This window comes from Arachis duranensis, chromosome 6 (assembly GCF_000817695.3).
Source record: "Arachis duranensis cultivar V14167 chromosome 6, aradu.V14167.gnm2.J7QH, whole genome shotgun sequence".
In the NCBI taxonomy this organism is placed as follows: domain Eukaryota; kingdom Viridiplantae; phylum Streptophyta; class Magnoliopsida; order Fabales; family Fabaceae; genus Arachis; species Arachis duranensis.
Window position 1 is genome coordinate 21656356 of NC_029777.3, and position 27225 is coordinate 21683580.

Consider the following 27225-nt stretch of genomic DNA (forward strand, 5'->3'; position numbering starts at 1 on the left):
CTACTATGTTTCGTATTGTTCAGATTTACCTTCCCATCGTATATATGTATGTTGCTAAAAATGTATTCAATAAATTTGCCATGTTGCGGAAGTAAATGTTGCGATAAATCGGGACTTTACTAGGGTTTGTTAAATTTGTTGCTGTAGGTTGAATTTGTTGCTTCCCAATTAGAGAACCAGAACTTAATGCTCAGTCAGTGTTTGCTTGATTGGCGTTGAACATTGATTGTATTTGATTGTGAATTCTAAATTCAGAACCATAAAATTTTAAATTTGCACTGCCTATGTAACTTATTCACTGTTAGTTCATTTTTTTTGTTGTTGTTAATCATTGTGACGAGGCTGGTTAATATTGGGTTGAAAAGTGTTGAATGTTTAATAATGTTTCGTTGTTCGTAGCTTGTGTTCTTGTTAAATAATTTGCAATTCATGATCTTTTTATTTATGATACGCTTCATGTGTTTAATTTCACACTACTTGTAGCATTTGAAATAAGTTTATGATAACTGCGATGCAATAATCTGCTTGGATAGGTGATGTAATTATTGAGTTCGATAGGTTGGGTTTTTTTGTTCTTGTTATTAGTAAGACATGGATAGTATTTTTACTGCGTTCCAAAAATTTTAAATTTGCACTGCCTATTTAACTTATTCACTGTTGGTTCATTATTTTTTGTAGTTGTTAATCATTATGACGAGCCTAGTTAAAATATGGCTGAAAAGTGTTGAAAGTTTAATCATGTTTCGTTGTTCATTACTTGTGTTGTTGTTAAATAATTTGCAATACGTGATATTTTGATTTATTATACGCTTCATGTGTTTAATTTCACACTGCTTCTAGCATTTGAAATAAGTTTATGATAACTGCGATTTAATAATCTGTTTGGATAGGTGCTGTAATTATTGAGTTCAAGAGGTTGAGTTTTGCTCTTCTTGTTATTAGTAAGACATGGATAGTATTTTTACTGCGTTCAGAACCTTAAAATTTTAAATTTGCACTGCCTATGCAACTTATTCAGTGTTCGTTCATTATTTTTTGTAGTTGTTAATCATTGTGACGACCGTAATTAAGATTTGGCTGAAAAGTGTTGAAAGTTTAATCATGTTTCATTGTTCCTAACTTGTGTTGTTGTTAAATAATTTGCAATACGTGATCTTTTGATTTATTATACGCTTCATGGGTTTAATTTCACACTGCTTCTAACATTTGAAATAAGTTTATGATAACTGCGATGCAATAATCTGCTTGGATAGGTGATGTAATTATTGAGTTCGATAGGTTGGGTTTTTTTGTTCTTGTTATTAGTAAGACATGGATAGTATTTTTACTACGTTGGCACATTTATTTCTGAGTTTGCTGTGGGCTTGGGTGCTGTGTGGCAACTAGCACTTGTCACTTTTGTTGGAATTCATTTGGTAGCTATCATTGGAGGGTATCGTTGCATGTATTTAAGATAACAAAATGGTATATAGCGGTGGGTTCGTTGACCTAACAAGCTTATGTTTTATTTGGGGGACAAGAGATTTGTGTGGTTGGTTTTGTGCAGTATTGTTGGATTCTTTTTTTTTTTCATTTGAGCTTAATTTCCAGGCATGCTTTAAGAATTTGGCACTGTGTGGTGAATATTTTGATGGACGTTCCCGAGGCTGTTGACATTAATGCAATGTGTGAGGAGGGGGCAGGCGTGATGGGCACAGTCGATTTTGGAGATGTAGCCGATATAACGGAAAATGATATTTTGAGGAAGGTGTTTCGTAGCGAAGACGATGCATACGAGTTTTATAAGAGATTAGGAAAATTCTACGGGTTTGGTATAAGAAGGGGAGACATGTTCAAGGATGAGAAGGGTAATTTGGTTCGGAGAAGATTTTTTTGCAATAGAGAGGGACAGAGAGATAAGAAACATTATAACAGGATCGACAGGAAGAGGCCTCACAAGCCGGAGACAAGGACGAATTGTGAAGCAAGAATGTGTATATATTTAGATAAGGACAGCTCGTTGTGGAGGGTCAAGAAAATCATTTTGAACCACAATCACAACATGACTCATCCTGGAATGGTCCATCTAATTACAAGTTTTCGTTCGTTGACGGATGCTGCGAAAGCCCAATTAGATGGGTTTCAAGGTTGTGGCATCTCCACGGCAAAGACAATGCGGTACATGGCTGGGGTATCTGGAGGGTATTCATTGGTAGGTTTTTTGAAGAAAGATGCTTATAACTACGTGGATAAGAGGCGTCGTGCAAAGATAGTTGACGGAGACGCAAACGCAGCTATAGTGTACTTGGAGGGTAAAGTCGATGCAGACCCAACTTCGATGGCAAGGTATAATGTGACAGAAGACGAGATGCTAGCGAATTTACTGTGGGCAGATGGTGGCAACAGGATAGATTACCAATACTTTAGAGACGTACTTGTATTCGACTCAACCTACAAGAAGGACAAATACAAGAGGCCACTAGTGATTTTCTCAGGATGTAATAACCACAAGTAAACATGTATTTTTGGGTTTGGTTTGGTGTTAGATGAGAGCATTGCATCATACACGTGGCTGTTGGAGAATTTCTTGGAGGTCATGTGCAGCAAGCAGCCTTCTGTTGTTGTCACAGATGGTGATGACTCAATTCGAGAAGCCGTTCGAACAATTTTTCCAAATGCCACGCATAGGTTATGTGCTTGGCACTTAGAGAAGAATGTCACGTCAAACGTGAAGGATGACAATTTACGTCGGCTTTTTAATCGGTGGATTTATTCTGAAATGAGGGTTGATGACTTTGAGGCAGAGTGGGCTCAGGCCGCAGCCGATTATGGCTTGCAGGATTCACTATGGTGGAACCAAGTCTATGGGAAAAAGGAGATGTGGGCAAACGCTTTCTTGTGCGAGAAATTCTGTGCCGGGTATCGGACAACATCACGGTGCGAAGGGATAAATTCGGTGTGCAAGAATTTTCTTGAATCAAAACACAGTATGTTGGAGCTTGTTCAGAATCTAGAACTTCTTGTGCGAGAGTATAGGAACAATGAGTTGTTGGCACAGTTCAGGTCTATTTATAGTGAACCAGTGCTGACAACCTCGCTGGAATCCCTTGAGCGTCATGCAGCTTCTGTTTACACGAGAGCGGTATTTGTAGATGCTAAACGGGAGATTCAGAGTGTATCTTCAGTTAATTTTGTTGGGGTGAGGCGGTCATTGACCACAAAGGTGTACACAGTTGAGGAGTACGGTCATCCAGGCCGTCATATTATAGTATTATGTGATAAGAACATGGGTAAATTAGAATGTGGTTGTAATTTTTGGAGAATTCAGGGGTTTCCATGCAAACATATGTTTTTTGTCATGAAGCATGAACACTTGTTGACAATACCTAGTAGTCTAGTGTTGAAGCGTTGGACCAAAGAAGCAAAATCATTAGGCGCATACGCTGAGAAAACAGATGACGGGGGTGATAGAGGGTTCTTGCTTCGCCATGGAGCACTTCATTCGGCGTCCAGATGGTTGTTCTTTTTAGGGGCCCAGAAGGTTGGGTTATTCGGTGTTGCTTTGGAGGGGATTCGCCGACTATGTGCAACATTGGAATCAGAGTTGGCCAATGGTGTTCATCCTACCAAGTCTAAGCAACGCGGTGAAATTCGAGATCCAGTTGTTGTGCGAACAAAGGGAGCACCAAGGGGTCATAAGAGAAAGGCGTCCAAGAGAAAGTGTGCGAACTGCAACAAGCCGGGACATACAAAGAGGACTTGCACAGATGGAAGGCCTTGTCGGGGAAAAAAACCCCGAGTGGATACATTCAATTCTGCTGAGGACGGGGGACAAAGTGAGGAGGTAATTTAGAATTTAATATAAATTTATTTGTTCATAACGGGTGAATATTTTTAAGTTGCTTATATACTATGCAAGTTCTTGCATCTAAATTAAGTTTTTTGATGTGAAGAACCTTTTACTCATATGTGAATCGGTAACAACTGTGACTTATTTAGGTGGCTGAACTGGAAGCGACCGGATCCAATGATCAAACTATTGGGGTAGAACACGTGATTGGAGGTGGGTCTGTTCGAATGCCGCAGGTAGAACTAATCAATACGGTTCCATTTTGCAGATACCGTGGGCAGTAGTCATTCGGAATGAGCGACGATATTGGTCAAAATCACCAGGTTTGTTAATACACGCATAAACATTTACTATGTTAGGGTAATAGGGCGTGCCATGTCGTTCACGAATTTGGTAAATGACACTGTTTCAGGTTCAGAAACTACTCCACAACTTCTCTAAACTGGTGTAGATGGGTGGAACATTCGTTCGAGTATTCAAACCAACCGCATGGTGGTTCATATGGAGTAGTTTTGTGTGATAGGGTTTGTTGAAACCATCCGTAGCCCTTTTAATGTTGCTTTCATGTTAAACTAATCCATGTATACTAGCATGGGGACCAACATGTTTAACCTTATGTTGTTTATCCTATTGAGATGTTTAGGTGTAATGCAGGTAATTATCGTAGCGAGAAGCACTATTGCATTTTCAGTCGTATTTATATGTTCAACTATTTAATATGTTTTATTAAAGAGCTTACATAAGGAGTTACTGTTAATACAACATGGGTGCTGAAATAAGGTAATGTCTTAGGAGAAAAATGCAAAACTGGATAAATGAGTGATGTTAGGTGCTTTCTTCTATTTGGAAAGTTTGGTTGCGATGGGCTAAGTAATGGTAGTTATGTAGCAGATATAAGTGTTAAGAACAAGTATTCTACATTGTTGGGAGTTTGCTGTACCAGGATAAAAAAAATTTCGTATTAAATATTAGGTCCGTAGGGAATAACAACAGGGTCACAACATATCAGGTTGGTCAGTTCCCACTATAGGTGAATCATTGTATATTGAGTCACCGAAAACGACTTAATCTTTATAATCTGCAATTACGTCCAATAAGAAGTTGTATTTAATTTAGTAGTTTCGCGGCCCATTTTGGTTAGTATCATTACATGTTGACTTAATATATATACATATCCTACTACATTAAGTTTATTTCAAAATAATATACGCTTTCTTTTGTGTTAAGTTAATTTTTTTATTAAAATTGATTTAGAAAAAACAGTAAATACATAATCTCAAAGAACAATAATACTTAAGTTTTCTGTATTAGTTAATTAATTGAACATTAATTTAACATTTTGTTTCTTTAATTTAAATACAACTAAAATTGTTAGTGATTTTTTAAAAAAATATTTAACAGAAAAAATTTTAATAAATTTAAGAACGTTGTCATAGCCCAAAAAATGAAGTCATACTTTGTCTTCTTAATTGTGTACCCACACAAAAAATTGAACCCACTTAATTCCTAAGGGATCAAGGGTCTGAGACAACAAAAGGGCCAGTTCATCTTCACCCTTAACCCAACCATAAAGGTTTACCAAAGGTGCCTCTTTATATCAACCAAACAGCCCATCATCGGGAACATGCTGGTTGGAACTAAAGGGGCATTTTACATCACATACTCCTCATATAATGTTTAAACATTCCAGCATGATAAGATTCAAAAAAACCAAAAAAACAAAAAATATTCCCTAATTGGCCACCAAAAAAGGGTACATCTTGGCTGAGTACATTCTATATGGTTGGGCTTGTAGTAACATCCACCTGGTCAGTCATCTTCTTAGTCTTTCTGGATGATTTCCTACATATTTTGTCCCAATATTCTACAGCTTTCCGGCCGATTTCAGCTCGATATGGATTGTGTCTTCCCAATACAATATCAACTGCTAACCTCATTCTTGTATGTTCGTTAACAACCTACAAAACAGAAAACGTTACAACAGAATCAGTATTAGGAAACGCTGAATTTGCTATCCTATTCACGGCACATCAACTGATATCTTGAGTTACCGGTAGGTCGTAGTTACTCCACAGATGGGATTGGATCATCCATTGAGCGACCCACACTCCGCAGTCGTTCCTGAAGTTAACATCATTAGGCAAAATGGGCCACCATAAATCAGACCAGTATGAAAAAATGAATGGTGGTATTATAACCTTTCAAGAAAACAAATAGAGACTGGGTATTTTAATTTATTTAATTAATATTCATAATAAGATGCTTTATATCGTTCTGGCTATGTCTTTGACCTTTGATCAATTTAAGTAACCACACAATAAATTGTCTTAAAGCTAATTAAACCATTCATACAAATTTACCAAGTCATATAGAGAACCTGAGTCACCAACGTATATCATAATAGGTGCTTAAATGCTTGGAAACTACGTACTCCATTTTGGGTGGAGAACCTGCTATTTGCCACCTAGGGGGAAACAATAGAAGACCAAAAATAAACCAATTACTTACGAGCCATATGCTTGTTGTCCGATCTCAGGCTCCAATATTTCATAAGTGGATGGCTTGTGCATTTCATTAGGCGTTCCTTCGTAGAAATAGTCATCACACAACAAGTTTTCCAAGAAAAATGCCTGTTTCATCCGGAAGCCAACATGCATTATTTGACGTTAAAAAAAGTGCATCTTTCCGTTGTTTCACATAGAAGTAATTTGTGTTATTAAAAAATTTCTTCAGTCACGCTTACCACATACAACATCTGATCCTTACGTGACTTTGTAAGGTTGGAATCTTTCAGCGAGTCAAGATACACTAACTTCCAGTTGAAGAAATCAATAATCATCAGATACCAATGATCCTCCGTGTGCAGCGGAATGTAGACCTGAGGATGTTTAACGTAACAGTTTGTTTGGCACCTATAGAGACATTTACCATATGATGAAAAATGGAGAAATTTACCTTAAAGAGTTGGTCTGCTTTCCCCATGAACTTGCGCTTGATGTACTCCAGCGTGCTTGGACAATAATTGGTTGGATTAACCGCGATTTACTGTAATTCTTTAAGTTACAAATTGCAATTTCGTAACATTTACAAGGAGAAATGATGGACGATCGTTACCTGGAAAGAGGTGGGAAGCCACCACCTCTTGAGAACGGAATCCGATGTTGCGCCTTCAGTGCACATGACAGCAACCAGACTTATCACCTATGAAATGGAACGACAAATAAATATTTATTACGACAAGGATCAGCCAATGTGTTTCTAGAGTATGTAAGGAAAAATTCAAACCGCATAAGCATTGTGATTAGTTCGTACGTCATCCACGACCCGTTCACCAGGACATAGGGTGTGCAGGGCACGCCGGTCACCGAGACAGTGCTCGGTTGGGACGAGGACCTCGCTGTTAAGTAACACGAAAAGTATTACAACGGCATAGCCAATATATAAGTCAACCTACGCAAACAACATAATGGAAATCATGAAACATAGATTGGTAAACCTCTTCGGCAAATCCTTCCCAAAAACATAGGCGGCAACAGCAAGTTCCATTCCAACAAACTCCATTCCCTCAGGCGGTGGGAATAGTAATTTCATACACTGTTTATCAAATCATACTTAGTTAGACGAAACTCAAATAGGCAAACAATATTACATTCTTCATATATATTCATCAATAGGAGGATAATGGTCAAACCTTAGGTGTCTCAGCACCATCCATATAGGCATTAGAATGAGTGTAATAGGTGAATGGAGTTCCATGACCCTGCTGCTGTACCTCCAACATGACATCGGTGCTAGACTCTTGTTCCTCAAAATGTAGCTTGCGCTAAGCAAAATGACCATAAATGAAAAACACATGGTATTAACACATCAGACTCCATGGAGACAAAAGACCCTAACAAAAAAATGCAGCTTGTCACACATAAAAATCATTTCAACCCAATCTGACCTTCAAGGACCTATTTGTAGTCTTTGACTTTGCCGATTTCAACCCTGGCGTCCTCCTTGCTACCACCCCTGTCCCTGTCTTTTTGGTGCCATCGCTGGTCTTTCTAGGTCGGCCCCGTCTCTCTTTTGCTGGATCGTTATTTCCTTCATCCTTTTTGCCTGGCACAGGATCCTCTTTGGTTGACACATTCTTGATCAAAGCTCCGAGTATGTGGCTGTGACCTTCAACCACTTCTGTCAGCTTCTTGATTTGGTCTCCATGAGACTGCAGAAGGGCCTTCGTTGTTTCCTTATCTTTATCCAAATGCTGCAAGTATAGTGGATAAGTAGGAAATCAGCACATGAATAACCCAACAAAACCGAACATAGTAAACCCTCGTGACATCTACATCTCAACAAATACACTTGACCAAATAAGATTTCATACCTCTCTAATGCCACCAAGGAGACGCAAGACTTGTTGGTCCTGCGTTGTCCCATTCTCACTGGCATCAGTTCTTCCTTCCCTGCAAAAAACAATCCGCCATATGGAGGCAGCATTATACACAACTTAGTGTATTTATCCTCGTTCAAACTAACAATCTGTACCTGTCAAGTTCAGACTGGGATGCTGGGGTATCTTCAGAAAACTTCAACACTTCTGTTTCCTTGCGAAAGGGTGACACAAGATTTTTCTCCATCGTTGTGGGTTAGCATTAAGCGTCTTTGCTATGTCGGGAAGAATAATCAGTTGTATGAGTAGTATAAAGCTCTCAAAGTGTGCATGCATTCCCGTATGAAGACAATGATACAAGCATACTTCATGGGCTTGGGCCTGGTGCTTTTTGGACTGGTGAGGTCAGGTAGGCCCAATACAGAGTCTCGCTTACCTTGATGGACACTTCGTGTAGTGTCTCATTCGTCATTTGTACATGCCCTACCATTAATTTGGTTATAAAATATTTCAATAGATTTATCAACCCTCACTATACTCACCTTCCAAGAAAGATTAAGTGTGAGAGAAACCCCTTTTTTTTTGCTCGTATTGTCACATCATAAGACACCCGTCATTCCTCTCTGATGCGCCCCCATCAATCAATCCAAGCATCATATCATTTCTTTACAAGACAATGTCTAGAAGATTCAACCCAATTAGAAAAATGAGTTCTTCTTAACCACCTGAAACCAACGTTATAACAAAATTAAATTGGTTAGATTAACTGATAACAATCTCGTTTCACCTAAAAAAACTTGGTTAGCCTTCATTATTTTTATTCAGGCTTTCTTTGGCTTTCCGAAACAAAATACAAGACAAGAAACTAAGAGGAAAATAAATGAGAGTAAAGTAAAGCAAATACAACGAAAAGTACAATTTTTTGTATGTGGTATGTATTTAGGAAAAATTAATGAAAAGAAAATAATCAGATATTTTTTTTTCGGGTTTTGAAGGAAATAAAAATGAAAACAAAGAAAACCATAATATTATAAATTTATATTAATACCCTTTTTTGCATTATATGCAACCTATAATTTATTAATGATAAGGGGTAAATGTCTAACTTTATTCATATTGATATAATTTATCATTATTTTCTTCTTATTTGTGGACATAAAAAAATTTAGTGCGCCCGAAACTATTCTTTATCTTTTTCCTATATGTTCTCTTTTCATGCAATTAACAAAAACCATTTTCATTAATTTTTTCTCATCCTATTTTATTTTCCGTTAAATCCCATCAATACAAATAATGTCTTAATTTCCCCAAAATACGTAATTTACGGACAAAATTCAATCATATTAAGAGTTTATTGTCCACACCAATAATACAAAAAATATAACTCGTCCAAAAATAGCACCTAATCCATGATCATGATAACTACTTTGTTGAGAGTACATAAAAAAATTCATAACATACCCAATATAGATACTGTCAGAACAACTATATAAAAAATATAATGAAAGAAGTTCAAAAAAACGAATTAAATACACTTAAGAAGATAATGTCATAATTAAAAATTTTTTTTGTTATTAATAAATCATCAACAACCAATGTAAGCATCTGTTTAACCAAATCATTTGCTACTTAAAAATATGACTAAATAAATAACCCAATTCATTATTTTAAATAACAAATTTCCGACTTAGTTCTAATTGTATTTTACTTTTCTATATTCTTTTCATTTTCATTACCGTAAATCTCAAAATTCGTTGGTAACTATAATTCATCATGATAGCCTTGGTTCTTTACTCGATTATTCGGAAGTTTGCTCATAACTTTTTTTTTCTTCTACTTCAGGTTCTTTAATCCTTTACTTATTACTAACACCATAAAGTTACTTCAACAAAGTTATCTTATTTATTAGGAAAACTTTACCCATTTACTTTCTCTAATGAAAATCACTTAACACGTCACTAAACCAACCTCACATCCACATGTGACTTGTATCACAGCATAATCCACATTAACCCTTTTTCAATAGTATAGCCCAACCAAAACACCTGAACAATACTCAGTTACAACCGGAAGAATGCAAGTCTTCCATCTACTCAAAACAAAAGAAAAGATTAAAACTAGAACCATATACACTAACACAATTACATGCAACCTATTCCTCCAACATTTCTCCAAACATTTCAACTTGTCCTCTAAGATCTTCGTTTTCAACTTCCAGTACACGAATTCGTTCATTCAACCTATCAACTTCCTCCTTCTTAGCATCATTCAACTGCTCTGTCACACGGCCAAGAATGCGATAGTTGTAATCGCTAACAGTATATCCCGTGGCAGAAAGAATCTTCTCAACCATTGCGAATGACACTTCCTGCCGAGCAAAACGCTCCTCGTAGCACAATAGACCATGGGCAACAAGATCTAGACCTCTGTCATTCTGTGGAAGAACAACCGTAAATCCAAACAAGACATCACCATCCCTTGACTTCATATCCTGAGGAACAAAAATCGGGGGACCAATCCCGAAGAAAGAGCACGCTCGCATCAACATCAGCTCCGTGTCTTCGACATGCATGAACGCACTCTCTTTCACAGGCGCCACCACTACGCGACCCAACTCTGTATGGTCTAACATTTACGCATATCAATAACAAGAAAACCCCTTTGACATTAAACGATTCATACATGAAACTGTTGGAAAAGACTTAAAAAAAATTATTCTAATATCTCACCTCCGTCTCCACCAGACTTTACTCCACCAACACAGTGCTCGCTGGTCGCTGCCACTACTCCCGAGCATCCTTGCTGAGATGATGGGAGTGAGCAAAAAGCTCCTTCCAACAATTTACACGATCTTTTGCTCACTGGTTGAACAGCATTTGCTGGCTGACGGATGGAAGTTGCTGTCGCGCTTCGCAACCAAGCATAAGCCTCATCCAAGTCCCTAAAGCCACGATGTTCAGCGTTTCGGTAGCCATTCACCTGGTCCTCACACTCCTTCCATGTCCTATAAATACCAGGGACTCGACCCCTGCGCACTACATAGAATGGAAAACGACCAGCCTCAATGCTCATCACGCTTAACGCATACACCGAAAAATGTATATTGCAACGGGAGTGGAGGAAGCAACACTGACACCACTAATGTCTTTCCTCAAATCTGACCCTAACTCATTTTAAACCCATTTTATATATCATCCTGTAAGATACATTTGCACCCACATCTCATGTAAGTGTCCACTCACTCCTGTTCACAATAATATAGTCATTCATTTTTAACAGCCAAAAATATTAATCAAAATAACAACAACAAGAAAAAAAATTTACAAACTCATAACTTTATTCGGATGAATAAAAAAGTAAACGGCAGAAAGTGTTAAATATTCGTATTTAGTTTTTTTATCGCCTTTCATAAATATTATACTAAATTGCGTACTCATAATGCTTTCATTTACGTTATTAATATGAGATACGTATTATTTACAAGGAATTCTCTATTTTTATACTTCACTGAAACTATGCCAATAAAATAGAACTTTTACAAAATAATAAAAAAATTATTTCTTGTCTTAAAAACTTATTTACTATCTTATTAGTAACATATGTCACATATTATGAGAACACCCTAACGATTTTTGGCAGTTAAATAAGCTTAGCCACAACCCTTGTAAATTAAAATATCGGTTAACCCAGACACACAAGCCCAAAAATAATTATAGCCCACTTCCTTTTTAATGTTATATTTCTCTAACTTTTATCAACAAAAAATTTTGTTCTGCACACTTGCAAATACAAAAATATGATCCAAGCCCAAACCCACTCCTGGCCACATAGACAAAAAAAAATTAAACTTGCCCAATAGTCTCAACATGCCAAAAAAATTAACATCTAATTAAACTTATTAACTTTGTTGCACTGTGCAGTACCACTGCAAACCCACTGCACCTCCCTGTCCAACTATCCCATCAACTAAACTTCTCACTATGCCAAGCAAAACGTGTTAACATATGAGGCTTGCCACATAATATCCACAGGTGTGGATTTTTTTACCCATCCACACCATAGAACTTCCCATGTTAATAAATGTAAAAGAAACATATTTTTTCCAACAATAAATAACCCTACTCCAACAGTAGCAGTTAAACTATGTTAAAGGAGGAGGTGAAAATTACTGCAACAAGCACATGAACATCATCATCGTCATTATGGATAGTTAGTAACAGACACCGTTAACTTCGATTTTGATGCTTCGAAACAAGCAAAGGTAAAATAAATAAAACACAACACACACATTTGGGGGACCCACCATGACCAACCCAGTTGCAAGGTCATAACACTAAAGAAACCAGCTGGTTCTCTTTATTATAATTCAAAGCTCCCTCTTTTCTCTTCTATTGGCATTTGTCAAGATCTGATTTTTCCCTCTCTGCAGGGAGGAACAGCAACAACAACAAGAAGAAGAAGAAGAGAGAGAAGGTGCTGTTTGGTGCGAAAAGTGATCCTCAAGTTGCAATCTTTTTCTTGAGAGAGAAACTGGGTCCGAATCAGATACTTGAGATCTACCATTGTTTCTTCTCTTCAGGTTAAACATCTTCTTCATTGCCATTGCAACATCCTCTCAAGTTGCAATCTTTCTCTTTGTTTTCTCATTCCTCGCAATTTATGTGAATTTGTAGCAATTTCAGCTTTCAATAGAAGCGGTATTCTAAGTGGTGTTAGTAGATAAATCTACATTGTAGTGTGCTGGAAATTATAAAAGGAAGCATAATTCAGTAGCTTTATTGTCTGATTCAACATTCTTCCGTTGTGAATTGTAATGATTTTACCTTTTTTTTTTCTACTTTCATTTTTGGGGTCTATAATTCGGAATTCATAGACAGCTAGGGATTATGATGAATTTCTCTTGCAGAAGCTTGTTGTTTTCAAAATTGCGTTACACAATTTTTGAGATCTCTTCCTTTTCATTAGCAAATATTGTTAGTCCTAATCTTAATGGCATTTAATGTAATTGAATTTGCTTCCTCTTCAAAAATGAATTATTTTTAATTTGAGGTTTGAGATCTTAAAAATTTGCCCTTCTTTTTTGGGTGTAAAGGATCAAATTGAGGAAGGCCAAGAGCCCAAGAATATGGGGAGAAAAGGAAATTGGTTTTCTTCTGTGAAGAAAGCTCTGAGTCCTGACTCAAAGGAGAAGAAAGAACAGGTTTGGATAATGTTTATAACTTATCTCAATTATTCTGATACCCTTCTCTTAGATTAACCAACTTCCTCTGCAGAAATCAAAGAAGAAATGGTTTGGGAAGCAGAAGTTGCAGAGTTCAGGCTCATACCAGGAATCTGATAAAGCACCACCTCTTCTGCCACCAGAAGATGTTAAATTGGCTGATCTTGAAATTGAAAGCGGTCATGATCGTGTTGTTGAAGTTGCAACTTCTGCAGATGTTGAGGAACCTGTTCCTGCTGTTGCAGTTCAGGCACCAGTGGTTAGGGTTGAAGCTGCTACTACCAGTCATACAATTACTCGGTTCTCTGGCAAACCAAAGGAAGAAGTGGCAGCAATTAAGATTCAAACGGCTTTCCGGGGATACTTGGTATGCATTTTAATTTTGATTTAAACACAAATTATTCCTTATATATGTTCTTTTTTTGAAGAATTATTTTTATTTTTCTTCCCTTTAGCTCCCTCTATGTCACAGTTCATTTCATTCAACATTTGATGAGAATGACTTTAAAAAAAGAAAAAAAAAAAAAAACACAGAACTCCCTTGTCTTCATTTGGCCCTTTAACTCATGAACATCAGTTAGTGCAGCTCCATGCCTCCACCTTCAAATCATATGGTGGGAACAAAATGAACTAACTATTCACGATATAGCTGTTGCTACTGTGGCTAACAACATTTTCATAATAAATAATTCCAAGTATTAAATGCAGAAATAAGGGGTGAGAGAGTAATTTAATCTTTAGGTACAGAAATGATGTGGCTGGCAATCTCTTGTTTACTGGTGAAGTTTTACTTTAGAAGTAGATCTAATTTAAACTCTTATACTTCAATCCAGACAAAAGGACATTTCTTTATGGTTGTGCATATTAATTGCATATAGTTTTGAGGACATCAATGGTAAATTGGTAATAAATAATGGCTGCCAAAAGGATATGTTACTATCTGCATTACCTTTCAAACTAAGTTTGGTTTTGAAATCATTTTAGGCAAGAAGAGCGCTGCGGGCTTTAAGAGGACTGGTCAGATTGAAGTCATTGATGGAAGGGCCCATTGTTAAGCGCCAAGCGATAAGTACCCTTCGCTCTATGCAGACTTTAGCTCGTGTGCAAGGTCAGATTCGTTCTCGGAGGATCAGAATGTTAGAGGAGAATCAGGCTCTGCAGCGACAGCTCTTGCAGAAGCATGCAAAAGAGCTCGAGAGCATGCGGGTATGCTTTTTCATTTCCTTTATTATCTCTAATTGTGTGCTCTTTTATATGAACATTTATTTATTTAAATTTATAACATAGTATTTGGAAAATTTTTTAACTGTTGTCAAATTGTCATGATAGATTGGCGAGGAATGGGATGACAGCTTACAATCAAAAGAACAGATTGAAGCCAAGTTACTGGGCAAGTATGAGGCTGCTATGAGAAGAGAAAGGGCACTGGCTTATGCATTCACTCATCAGGTTTTGCATTGATCCTTTTCCTTTTGGATTCACTATCTTCAGAGCCTTAAACATGTGCTGTCTCGTCTCATTTTTGCATAATCCGATTCTATTTTTGGTTGATTCCTGTCATCAATGGTGGTACTTGGCTACCTGAAATATATATTTTGAGTGAATAACAGTCTTTGCCTGTGATATAAGTTACATCAATGAGTTTTAAGTTTATTGATTTTTAAAACAAATTAAGTTCGGAGTTTGATATTTGCTAAAATCTTGATTTGACAGCAAAACGGGAAGAGCTCATCTAAATCTATGAATCCCATGTTCATGGATCCAACCAATCCTAGCTGGGGTTGGAGTTGGCTGGAACGATGGATGGCAGCTCGACCTTGGGAGAGCCGTGGCATGATGGATAAAGAGCTGCACGACCATTCATCCATAAAAAGCTCAAGCCGCAGCATTACTGCTGGGGAAATCAGCAAATCATTTGCTCGTTTCCAGCTAAATTCTGAAACGCACTCTCCAACGGCCAGCCAAAATCCCGGCACACCTAGCTTCCAGTCCCATTCGGCTCCTCCCAAGGCACCGGCTTCTCCAGCAGTCGCTAGGAAACTGAAGAAGGGGAGCCCAAAGGGCAGCTTGGTTTTGGAAGATGACTCCAAAAGCATGGTCAGTGTACAGTCAGACCGGTTTCGGAGGCACTCCATCGCCGGATCATCAGTGAGGGATGATGAGAGCCTTGCCAGCTCTCCATCAGTTCCAAGTTACATGGTGCCAACTCAATCTGCAAAAGCCAAGTCCAGGACACAAAGTCAAAGTCCATTAACCATGGAAAATGGGAAAACAGATAAGGGTTCCTTTGGGACTGCAAAGAAGCGTCTTTCTTTTCCGGCTTCACCTGCCAGACCACCCCGGCGGCATTCAGGTCCACCGAAGATAGAAAGCAGTTTAAATGCAGAATTCGCCGTGAGCAACGGTGCGGCCAGTTGATTATACTGCCAAAGTGAAAGGATTGTTGAAGACATTGAAGGTAGGATTGGAAACATCAGGGAAGAAATAAGACACAAGTTTATTTGAATTGAGTGTTTCATTTGTTTATTTATCCTAATTAATTATTATGTGTATCTAACGTTTCTTGAAACCTATTGATTTGGGGTGAAAGTTTCTTTACACATTAAATTTATCTCTATGTATTATTTTCATTCTCACTATTTGCTGCCCTTAGGGGAAGGAAGAATTCATGATGTTCATATGACAGACCCATCAAGGACAAGAGTGTCATCGATCTATTAAAGTTCTTGATTTTTTTTTTCTTTTTATTGTGATATAAAATGTACATTTTGTTCTTTTGTCTCATTCATTTGATGCTACCATCAAATTATACTATAGCTTACAATTCTATTCTTGTCGGCATTAGTTCTTGGTACACTTCCCATCAATGTAACGAATTATTAGATTACATACAAAACAAAAGGCTTAAACAAATAATAATACCTGGTAAATATGAATAGCATTATTAATGATCTGTTATGGTGCAAGGGTTGGTTGGGGATACTTGTATTATTGTGAAGGGGTAGTTGAAATGGATGCTTCCAACCCGTTGAAGTGTATTATGATTATGATGGGAGCTGCCAACTCATTGATACTTCTTGCCTCAATTAAGTTAGAAACCGAGGGGAATAATTAGGAATGCGATTAGATATTATTGAGAACTAATCTCTCGTTTTTCAATTTAATTGGCCTCATCTTATGCGTTTAGTAGTTGTGTTAGAAAACAGGTATATTATATAATTGTTAAATATGTATCAGAATTTATTCCTTAGCCCATTCACCAAGGGAGTTTGGATGACTCAACTTCTTTTTGAACCTTTTAAACAAAAAAGGAAAAAGTAAAAGAAAAACTGAAAAGGACCGACAAACCCAGGGTATTAACTGAATTGGACCACCATTGCCCCTCATTGGTCTTGCACGAGACCTGGCTGCCAGTAGCTGTATGGAACATCAAATTTCCAAAGGTAAATAAATAAGGTGGTTATTTCCAGTAGCTGCCAGAAATAATTTTTCATATGAAAAGAAAACTGGTGTGTTTGTCCAATATTGACAATTGGGGTATTTTACAGGTTTGCAGGTGTAGCACAATACAAAGGGGTGTGTTAGAACATCGTCGTCAGTGATTCGGCGAAACGTGGAACAAGTGTCATCACCGGAACAACACGTGAAGGGTGTGTTTCACCGATTCCTTGTAATTTTGTCTAGAAATTTGTCGCAAACGTGGAAGCACCCGGACAACACACAGGGAGCGTGTTGCGTCAGCCGTTCAGAGATTTTAAGGAGCTTTTACAGAGATTTGCTGCACGTTTCTAAGGAATTGTAGTAGTTTTTACAACACGGAAATGATGTGTTGGAAGTGTGTCTGCATGCAAGAGACAGCTCCTTTCTTCGAGAACAAGTGACGCAGATTACAAGCTCTTTAAATTGAGATCAACCCCTTTGTTGCATTCAGAGAATGAATATAGAAGAGAAGGATTTTGAGAGAGAAGAGTTCCGCGATGAAGAAGAGTTAGTAGCTTGTTAAAAAAAGAGTGATTATACATAAAAAAAATTATAAGTTTGTATTTATCAAAAATAGTAGGTGATTATACGGTAGCCAAAAAACATATTATCAATTATTTGGATCATCTTATTTATGTAATTTGATAAATTTTGTTTATCTTTTGTATTTAAATTTTTTTAGTTTTAATTAATATTTTTTTAGTGTTAGCATCATATGTTGATTTATAACATTATTATTTTAGTATTATTATTTTTACTTGTATTTAGCACTGTTATGTTATTTAAATTTGTAATTATTAAATTTAATAAATAAGATAAATAAACTATTTTTGAGTAATATTTTTATTTTTCTATTATAATATTATTTTATTTTATACTTGTAATTAATAAATAAAGAAATAATCAAAATATGAATATATAATTTTTTTTGATTTTTTTGTTATGATATTATTATTTTTGTGTAGAATTAATAAATAATTTAAATATTAATAAATAAATATTGTTAATTTTCGAATTTCTTTTGTTATATTTTAATTTTCTGTTATCATAATATGTTTTTATTTTAATTTGTATTTAGTTAACTTAATGAGTAATAAATCTTCATTCATTTAAACTAATAAATATATTTAATGAATAAACATATTTTTGTTGGACCAACCTAACAAGAATTATATGGTCCATAAACTTGATCCACTGGAGACGTGGAATCTGATGGTAGATGACGTCTTACGAACAACAGGATTTTACCACGTTTCGAAAATTGGGTGATCGGAGGATATGTCTCCTTACTATTTGCTCTCGTTGAAAGGCGAAGGCTGGAGACTCACACTTTTTTATTGCTAGTGGGTGAGGTTACTGTTATATTAAAAGACGTGACTCATATATTTGGCCTACTGATTGATGGAGAGGTTGTGAGCAATCAGACAGATAGCAGTCATGACTTCTTGAGCAGCCAGAGTATCACAATTTTTGACAGAGAACTCGTTGTGAGCAGTTCCTCCAAATCTTATATAAAGTTGGCATGGGTTCGCTGTATCAAAGACAGAGAGCCATTGGATAATTTGGAATCTATTTAGAGATATGTCATATGTCAGATTTTTTGTTTGCTGGGTTCGACCCTATTCACGGATAAGTCGATGGCCTATGCCTATGTGCAGTATCTCCCAATACTCCACAATTTTTAGCGGATCCACACTTACATTTAGGGCCAGCATGTCTCACGCATCTTTACAGGCACTGTGCCATGCATCACGATACGATTTCAAAAAGATAGATAACCCTCTTAATCTTTTATTTGTATAGGCATGGGAGTGAATCTCGTGTATTGCACCCGTTCCGAGACAGCACCTTGCAACGGCTGACGTATCAGTTGCTCGGAGATAACAGTTTTTATTTTAATTGTATATTTATTGACAATGCATATTTGATTGATGGCATATATTTTAATATTTTTAATGTTATGTGTTGCAGGTAGAGTCATTCCCCGCGATCCATAGCGCGGTTATCAAAGACCATAGTGACATTTAGGCAGGAAATAGACTACATGGAGGAGGTTAGTGTTTTTGCTTTGTGTGTGTTAATATCCAACATGATATTAAGTTTCTAATTTTTCAATAATATGTTGCAGGTTGTCTGACGGCTGTAGAAAGGATAGATCATACCTGACGAGCTACATGGACAACTTGAGATGTGTGACACCGTTGTTCTATTATTGTCATTCAAGTGTGTCGAATGGCACCCTGCAAACCAAGTGATGCGTCAATTCGGGTATGCACAACTCGCCCTAGAGCTAACAAAAGTAATTAGAACAAAAGAGCATTACATCACTCTTCGCAGAGTGCAACTTCATGACTGGAGGGTTTTACATGAGGGATGGATAGAGGAATGGGCAACCGTCGCAACACTCGGTTGCGAGAGTTGCACCCCCTTCCGACTTGGGACTTTAGACCATCGACTGATTACGGTCATTGGTATGTGGGTTTATTCGGAGTATGGCTGAGATTGTCAGAGCAAGTTCCTCAGCATCCACCTCAGCCACCAACACCTTAGGGACCACTTCGATATGCAGTGTTTGAACCGTTTCCTTATTATCTCCTATAGTAACTAGACCACAGCCAACACAGTCAGCACAGCCACGACGGCCAACCCAGCGACCATGGCCAGTCCAGCCGTCACAGCCACCATAGCTAGCACAGTCGGCATAGTCAGCACAGCCGGCCCAACCACCACATTCAACCCAGCCAACACAGCCACTTATAATAACTCACAAAAGTTGGCATATAACTTAATAATACAAACACAATGACCAACAAAGATATTAATTGATAAAATTAACTTAAAATACAAACATGACAACCAACAAAGACATTAATAACTTAAAAATACAAACACGACAACCAACAAAGACATTAATTGATAAAACTAACATAAAAAATAGAGTATATACTCATTTTGGTCCTCAAAGAATTTTAGACTGGACACTTTAGTCCCCAACTAAAATTAATTACTCGATTGGTCCCTAACAATTAACTCCGTCAATCACTTAGGTCTTTTATTCCGTTAATTCTAACGGAGGACAAAATAGTCCCTGACAACTCTAACAGGGGACAAAATGGTCCTTGATCTCCTTTGTTCAGAAACGACAATGTTCTCTTCCAATTTCCATCATATCTCGCATAACACTAACAGTCTAACACTATAACTTCAAACTACACAATGCACACTCTATAAATTTAATGTTCACAAGAAAAAAAATCCTCCACGGATTGAGTTGTTGATGTGGTTTGTAATTTTAAAAAGATTGAATACTAGAGATAGATTATGTAAGTTTAAGATTGTACCAGAAGCGAAATCCTTTTGTGTCTTATGTAAGGATAGATTAGAGACGGTACATCACTTATTTTTTTTCATGTGATCGTATATGGAAGTTGTGGGGATCAATCTTGGTAGATTGGAGTGTGATTTGGGTTTGGCCAGGAACCACCAAAGAATGCTTTGAGGTGTGGATGGATAGAAGGATAAGAAAAGATATGAAGAAAGTGTGGATGGTGTTATTTTTTTCTATAATATGGTGCACATGGATATGTAGAAATAACATTGTCTTTAATAATGGAGTGTTGGTATTAGAGAAGTTAAAGGAGAAAGTTGTAGGATGCACAAATCGATGGTGTCAAGATTGACAATATAGGAGTAATTGATGTACTTATGAGTGCAAATATCAAGTCTAAGGTGAATAAGAAGACATATGAAGTTGATCTTTGATGCATGATTTATTGATCTATAAAAAAGCCCAATAATTCTGCAGATTAAAAGTTGGAAGGAGAATGATCATGATTTGATGTTGTATAACTGATCAGGTTCATCTTGAAGTGTCTTTAGAGGAGCTAAAATCATTATATTCTTTTGCTCTCTGTTTGCTGTTTTATGCTAGTTTTTATGTTTTCTTTGTAGTTATTGCTCTGTTTTTATTACTGTTTTTTGGAGCTATGCCCACTTTGTTTGGAATTGGGTGGAGATGTAATTTGCATATGATGTCGAAGGAGAATCTTCTCATGATGTCCTAATGTCCAACAATCTATATTGCTTGCCGGAGAGTGGAGAAAGGCGTACCTTTGGAGTAGTTGTGGAACTTGGTCTTGAGGATGTTGTGGACGTTGTCGGAGTTGGAGGTGATGTTATCAAAGACGTGGAAGTGGATGCTTTTGGTGGGTGAAGTGCAGAGGAGGTGGATGTACCAATCACAAAGATTTAGAAGGTGTGTGGTCCATGACATGTTGAGGTAGGTGCGACACGTGTGACAATTACACCATGGCTTAATCTTGGAGTTAAAGAGGAGGAAGGAAAAGATGGAAAAGAAGATTGTGAAGGTGAAAAATGAGAGTATGAATGTTAGAGTTATGCGAGATATGATAAAAATTGGGAAGAACAGTGTCGTTTTCGAATAAAGGGGTCAGGGATCATTTTGTCTCTTATTAAAGTTGTCAGGGATCATTTTGTTCCATATTAGAGTTTTCAGGGACCATTTTGTCTTCCGTTAGAGTTGACGGAGCCAAGAACCTAAGTGACTGACGGAATTAATTTTTAGGGACCAATCGAATAATTAATTTTAGTTGGGGACTAAAATGTCTAGCTTAAAATTTTTTGAGGACCAAAATGGGTATATATTCTAAAAAATACGAACATAATGACCAACAGAGATCTAGCGACTACCACTATCACCAACTCCACTCAGTCCAGCACACTGAGAACATCGACTACGACTATGACCCTGTCTATGACAGAGACGGCATATCCGAGGACCACACATTTCTCGTGAATCCATTTCATTTAGGTAGCGGGTCAATTTGAGATGACCTTTCGACATTCGCCTGAAGGTGGGATTAGCGACCAACGTCGGTCCCAGATAAGCAGGCCATGTCTCCAGATCATCTAATGGTATGAGCTCAATTCTGTAGACCTCACAAATCTCTGTCGTCTTGTATACTTCATTCACATACACCTGCCAATCGAGGCACTGGTTTGCACGTCAAGCTATAACGTGACGACATGGTAGATATTCTACCTGAAAGTGCCCACATTCATAAGTCTGCTGTCCAAGATCAACTACTAACACCTTTCTATTAGGCATTTTGTGCACTTCAAACACCTCATTTCGTTTGTCAAACTGATGCACAACTATATTTCCAGCACGTTGCATATTTGCTTCTATCCGCTGAGTGGCAAATATAGAGTAGGTAAATCCAGCACACTTGCGATCGTTAGCCTCAACACTCTTCCACGTAAATAGCTTGTTTAACCGATAATATGTTGCTCGGACGAGTGCCGACACAGGAAGATTTCGGGCACCCTTCAACACTGAATTAATGCACTCGACAAGGTTTGTCGTTATGTGGCCCCATCGATGTCCCTTGTCAAATGCTAATACCAGTTCCTAACTCTGATGGCGTTGCACCACCGGGCACATGCTCTTGCAACCTCTTATCATTGATGTTGTACTCCTCCACTGTCCTTGAATCCCTATGTTGACAATATTTTTTTTCAAGTGTGTGACTTTGAATGCCCTTAAGAAGTTGCTACCGATGTGCCTAATACAAAACATCCACCATGCTCTTGGAGGTTGCCAATCACCTCCAAAACGATTTACTACTGCCCAGATTGACTCATGTTGGTATGAGATTATACCCATGACGTCTTTTCTAACAACATGCCTTCATAAATTATTGAGAAAAAAGTGTTACATATAAGCAATCTCCCCCCTCCATGAGAGCAAAATTAATAGGTACAATGTTCTGGTTCCCATCTTGTGCAACAACAACCAAAAGTGAACATTTGAATTTTCCGTAAAGGTGTGTGCCATCAACTGAACCAGATGCTTGGAATTCTTGAACGCTCTAATGCATGGATTGAAACTCCAAAATATGCGGTAAAATATCCTAACGCCGTCCACCTCCTCACTACCATTGTGCATGGATCATGTTTCTATTTCGACAATTGAGCTAGACATCTAAACCATGATCGAGAACCACTATTGCAAAGCTTGGTAAGATTCTTCTCAACTACCGAAAACTTTATCTATGGACTTCTGCTTTGCCAACCAAGCCTTTCGGTAACTGATGGTGTAGTTGAACCTTGACTAGACTTCCGCAATTATAGATTTCACCTTCATAGATGGTGGACGAAATTGTGATCATCAACAATGGCTCCAAAGACTTGGTGCTCTTAAACATGAATTACACTTTGTCACAACTCCGCACAACTAACCAGAAAGTGCACTAGGTCGTCCAAGTAATACCTTACGTGACTAAGGGTCGATCCCACGGAGATTGTTGGTATGAAGCAATCTATGGTCATCTTGTAGATCTCAGTCAGGCTGATTCAAATGTGATTGGATTAGATAATTAAAAGATAAATAAAATAGGATAGAAATACTTATGTAAATTAATGGTGGAAATTTCAGATAAGCCTATAGAGATGCTTGTCCCTGTTGAATTTCTGCTTTCCTACTGCTTTCATCCAATCCTTCTTACTCCTTTCCATGGCAAGCTATATGAAGGGCATCACCGTTGTCAATGGCTACATCCCATCCTCTCAGTGAAAATGGTCCAAATGCTCTGTCACAGCACGACTAATAATCTGTCGGTTCTCAATCAGGTTGGAATAGAATCCCGTGATTCTTTTGCGTCTATCACTAACGCCCAGCCTTCAGGAGTTTGAAGCTCGTCACAGTCATTCAATTCCGGAATCCTACTCGGAATACCACGGACAAGGTTAGACTTTCCGGATTCCCATGAATGCCGCCATCAATTCTAGCTTATACCACGAAGATTCTGATTAAGGAATCCAAGAGATATGCGCCCGGTCTAAGGTAGAACGGAAGTGGTTGTCAATCACGCGCGTTTATAGGTGAGAATGATGATGAGTGTCACGGATCATCACATTCATCAAGTTGAAGTGCAACGAATATCTTAGAACAGGAATAAATCGAATTGAATAGAAAATAGTAGTAATTGCATTAAAACTTGAGGTACAGCAGAGCTCCACACCCTTAATCTATGGTGTGTAGAAACTCCACCGTTGAAAATACATAAGTGAAAGGTCCAGGCATGGCCGAATGGCCAGCCCTCAGATCTAAGAACCAAATGTCCAAAGATGTCTAATACACTAGTAAAAAGTTCTATTTATACTAAACTAGCTACTAGGGTTTACAGAAGTAAGTAATTGATGCATAAATCCACTTCCGGGGCCCACTTGGTGTGTGCTTGGGCTGAGCTTGATCTATCCACAAGCTGAGGCTTCTCTTGGGGTTGAACGCCAAGTTGTAACGTGTTTTGGACGTTCAACTCTGGTTCATGACGTGTTTCTGGCATTTGACTCCAGAATGCAGTATGGAACAGGTGTTGAGCGCCAGTTTACGTCGTCTAATAACGAATAAAGTATGGACTATTATATATTGCTGGAAAGCTCTGAATGTCTACTTTCCAATGCTATTGAGAGCGCGCTATTTGAAGTTCTGTAGCTCTAGAAAATCTATTTTGAGTGCAGGGAGGTCAGAATCCAACAGCATCAGCAGTCCTTTGTCAGCCTCCTATCAGAGTTTTGCTCAGGTCCCTTAATTTCTGCCAGAAAATACCTGAAATCATAGAAAAATACACAAACTCATAGTAAAGTCTAGAAATGTGAATTTATCATAAAAAACAATGAAAACATCCCTAAAAGTAACTAGATCATACTAAAAACTACCTAAAAACAATGCCAAAAAGCGTATAAATTATCCGTTCATCACAACACCAAACTTAAATTGTTGCTTGTCCCCAAGCAACTAAAAATCAAATAGGATAAAAAGAAGAGAACATACTATAAATCCCAAAATATCAATGAATATTAGTTCTAATTAGATAAGCGGGACTTGTAGCTTTTTGCTTCTGAACAGTTTTGGCATCTCACTTTTTCCTTTGAAGTTCAGAATGATTGGCTTCTATAGGAATTTAGAATTTCAGATAGTGTTATTGATTCTCCTAGTTAGGTTTGTTGATTCTTGAACACAGCTACTTTTATGAGTCTTGGTCGTGGCCCTAAGCACTTTGTTTTCCAGTATTACCACCGGATACATAAATGCCACAGACACATGACTGGGTGAACCTTTTCAGATTGTGACTCAGCTTTGCTAGAGTCCCCAGTTAGAGGTGTCCAGAGCTCTTAAGCACACTCTTTTTGCTTTGGATCACGACTTTAACCATTCAGTCTCAATCTTTTCACTTGGACCTGCATGCCACAAGCACATGGTTAGGGACAGCTTGATTTTGCCGCTTAGGCCTGGATTTTATTTCCTTGGGCCCTCCTATCCATTGATGCTCAAAGCCTTGGATCCTTTTTACCCTTGCCTTTTGGTTTTAAGGGCTATTGGCTTTTTCTGCTTGCTTTTTCTTTTTCTTTCTATTTTTTTCGCCACTCTTCTTCTTCTTTTTTCGCGAGCCTTGTTCTTTCACTGCTTTTTCTTGCTTCAAGAATCAATTTCATAATTTTTCAGATTATCAATAACATTTCTCTTTTTCTTCATTCTTTCAAGAGCCAACAATTTTAACATTCATAAACAACAAGATAAAAAATATGCACTGTTTAAGCATTTATTCAGAAAATAAAAAGTATTGTCACCACATTAATATAATTAAACTAAATTCAAGGATAATTTCGAAATTTATGTACTTCTTGGTCTTTTGAATTAGAAACATTTTTTATTTAAGAGAGGTGAAGGATTCATGGGATTATTTATAGCCTTAAGACATAGTTACTAAATACTAATGATCATGTAATAAAGACACAAAACATAGATAAACATAAATCATAAAATCGAAAAACAGAGAATTAAGAACAAGAAAGTTAAGGAATGAGTCCACCTTAGTAAGGGTGGCGCCTTCTTGAAGGACCAATGGTGCTTTGAGCTCCTCTATGTCTCTTCCCTGCCTTTGTTGCATGATCCCTAATGATTTTGGTGCTCTTATCCTTAGTTGCTCCCAATAATTGTGTGGAGGAAAATGTATTCCCTGAAGTATCTCATGGATTTCTTGATGAGGGAATTCCTCATGCTCTCTTGATGTGCAGTCAAATGCTTCTTCTACTAAGCTATGGACCCTTGAGATGAATCTCTCCATCTCCCATGACTCGGAGGTGGAAGCTTGGTGCACGAAATTGCAATAACACTTTTTGCAATCTGCACAACTAACCAGCAAGTGCACTGGGTCGTCCAAGTAGTACCTTACATGAGTAAGGGTCGAATCACACGGAGATTGTTGGTTTGAAGCAAGCTATGTTTATCTTATTATTCTTAGTCAGGATGCCAACAACAGTGTTTTTCAAGTTCAGTGAAGAAAGGGGAAAGGGCATAAAATAAATACTTGTTATGCAGTAATGGAGAATATGTTGGAGTTTTGGAGATGCTTTGTCTTGATTTATTCCTGTAATGTAATATTCCATCCATGGAAAAGTGCAAAGTTCCCTCCATGGCAAGCTGTATGTAGGGTGTCACCGTTGTCAATGGCTACTTCCCATCCTCTCAGTGAAAATGGTCCAAATGCTCTGTCACAGCACGACTAATCATCTGTCGGTCCTCAATCAGGTTGGAATAGAATCCAATGATTCTTTTGCCTCTGTCACTAACGCCCAGCCTTCAGGAGTTTGAAGCTTGTCACAGCCATTCAATCACGGAATCCTACTCGGAATACCACGGACAAGGTTTAGACTTTCCGGATCCTCAAGAATGGCCGCCATCAATCTAGCTTATACCACGAAGATTCTGATTAAAGAATCTAAGAGATGCTCATTCAATCTGATGTAGAACGGAGGTGGTTGTCAGACACACGTTCATGGATTGAGGAAGGTGATGAGTGTCACGGATCATCACCTCCTTCACAATTAAGCGCAAATGAACATCTTAGATAGGAACACACACGTTTGAATGGAGAAATAGAAACAATTGCATTAATTCATCGAGACGCTGCAGAGCTCCTCACCTCCAACAATGGAGTTTAGAGACTCATGCCGTCAAAGTGTATAAAATTCAGATCTGAAAATGTCATGAGGTACAAGATAAGTCTCTAAAAGTTGTTTAAATAGTAAACTAGTAACCTAGGTTTACAGAATATGAGTAAACTAAGATAGTTGGTGCAGAAATCCACTTCTGGGGCCCACTTGGTATGTGCTGGGGCTGAGACTAAAGCTATCCACGTGCTGAGGCTTTTCTTGGAGTTGAACTCCAAGTTATAACGTGTTTTGGGCGTTCAACTCCGGATCATGACGTGTTTCTGGCGTTTAACTCCAGAC

General features: G+C 37.7%; 2 protein-coding genes across 2 annotated transcripts; both read left to right on the forward strand.

The window, feature by feature from the left end:
* Nucleotides 1-1630: 1630 nt before the first annotated feature.
* On the forward strand, nucleotides 1631-4113 carry LOC107493380 (protein FAR1-RELATED SEQUENCE 5-like). The gene is made up of 3 exons (XM_021125776.2): nucleotides 1631-2477; nucleotides 2526-3823; nucleotides 3979-4113. The coding sequence occupies exons 1-3, from the start codon at nucleotides 1631-1633 to the stop codon at nucleotides 4111-4113; spliced, it is 2280 nt and encodes a 759-aa protein (XP_020981435.1).
* An 8458-nt stretch (nucleotides 4114-12571) lies between these two features.
* On the forward strand, nucleotides 12572-16212 carry LOC107493379 (protein IQ-DOMAIN 2). The gene is made up of 6 exons (XM_016114480.3): nucleotides 12572-12786; nucleotides 13300-13407; nucleotides 13481-13795; nucleotides 14413-14634; nucleotides 14758-14877; nucleotides 15142-16212. Exons 2-6 carry the CDS (start codon nucleotides 13333-13335, stop codon nucleotides 15844-15846), a joined length of 1437 nt encoding a protein of 478 aa, XP_015969966.1. The 5' UTR covers nucleotides 12572-12786; nucleotides 13300-13332; the 3' UTR covers nucleotides 15847-16212.
* The last annotated feature ends 11013 nt before the right edge of the window (nucleotides 16213-27225 follow it).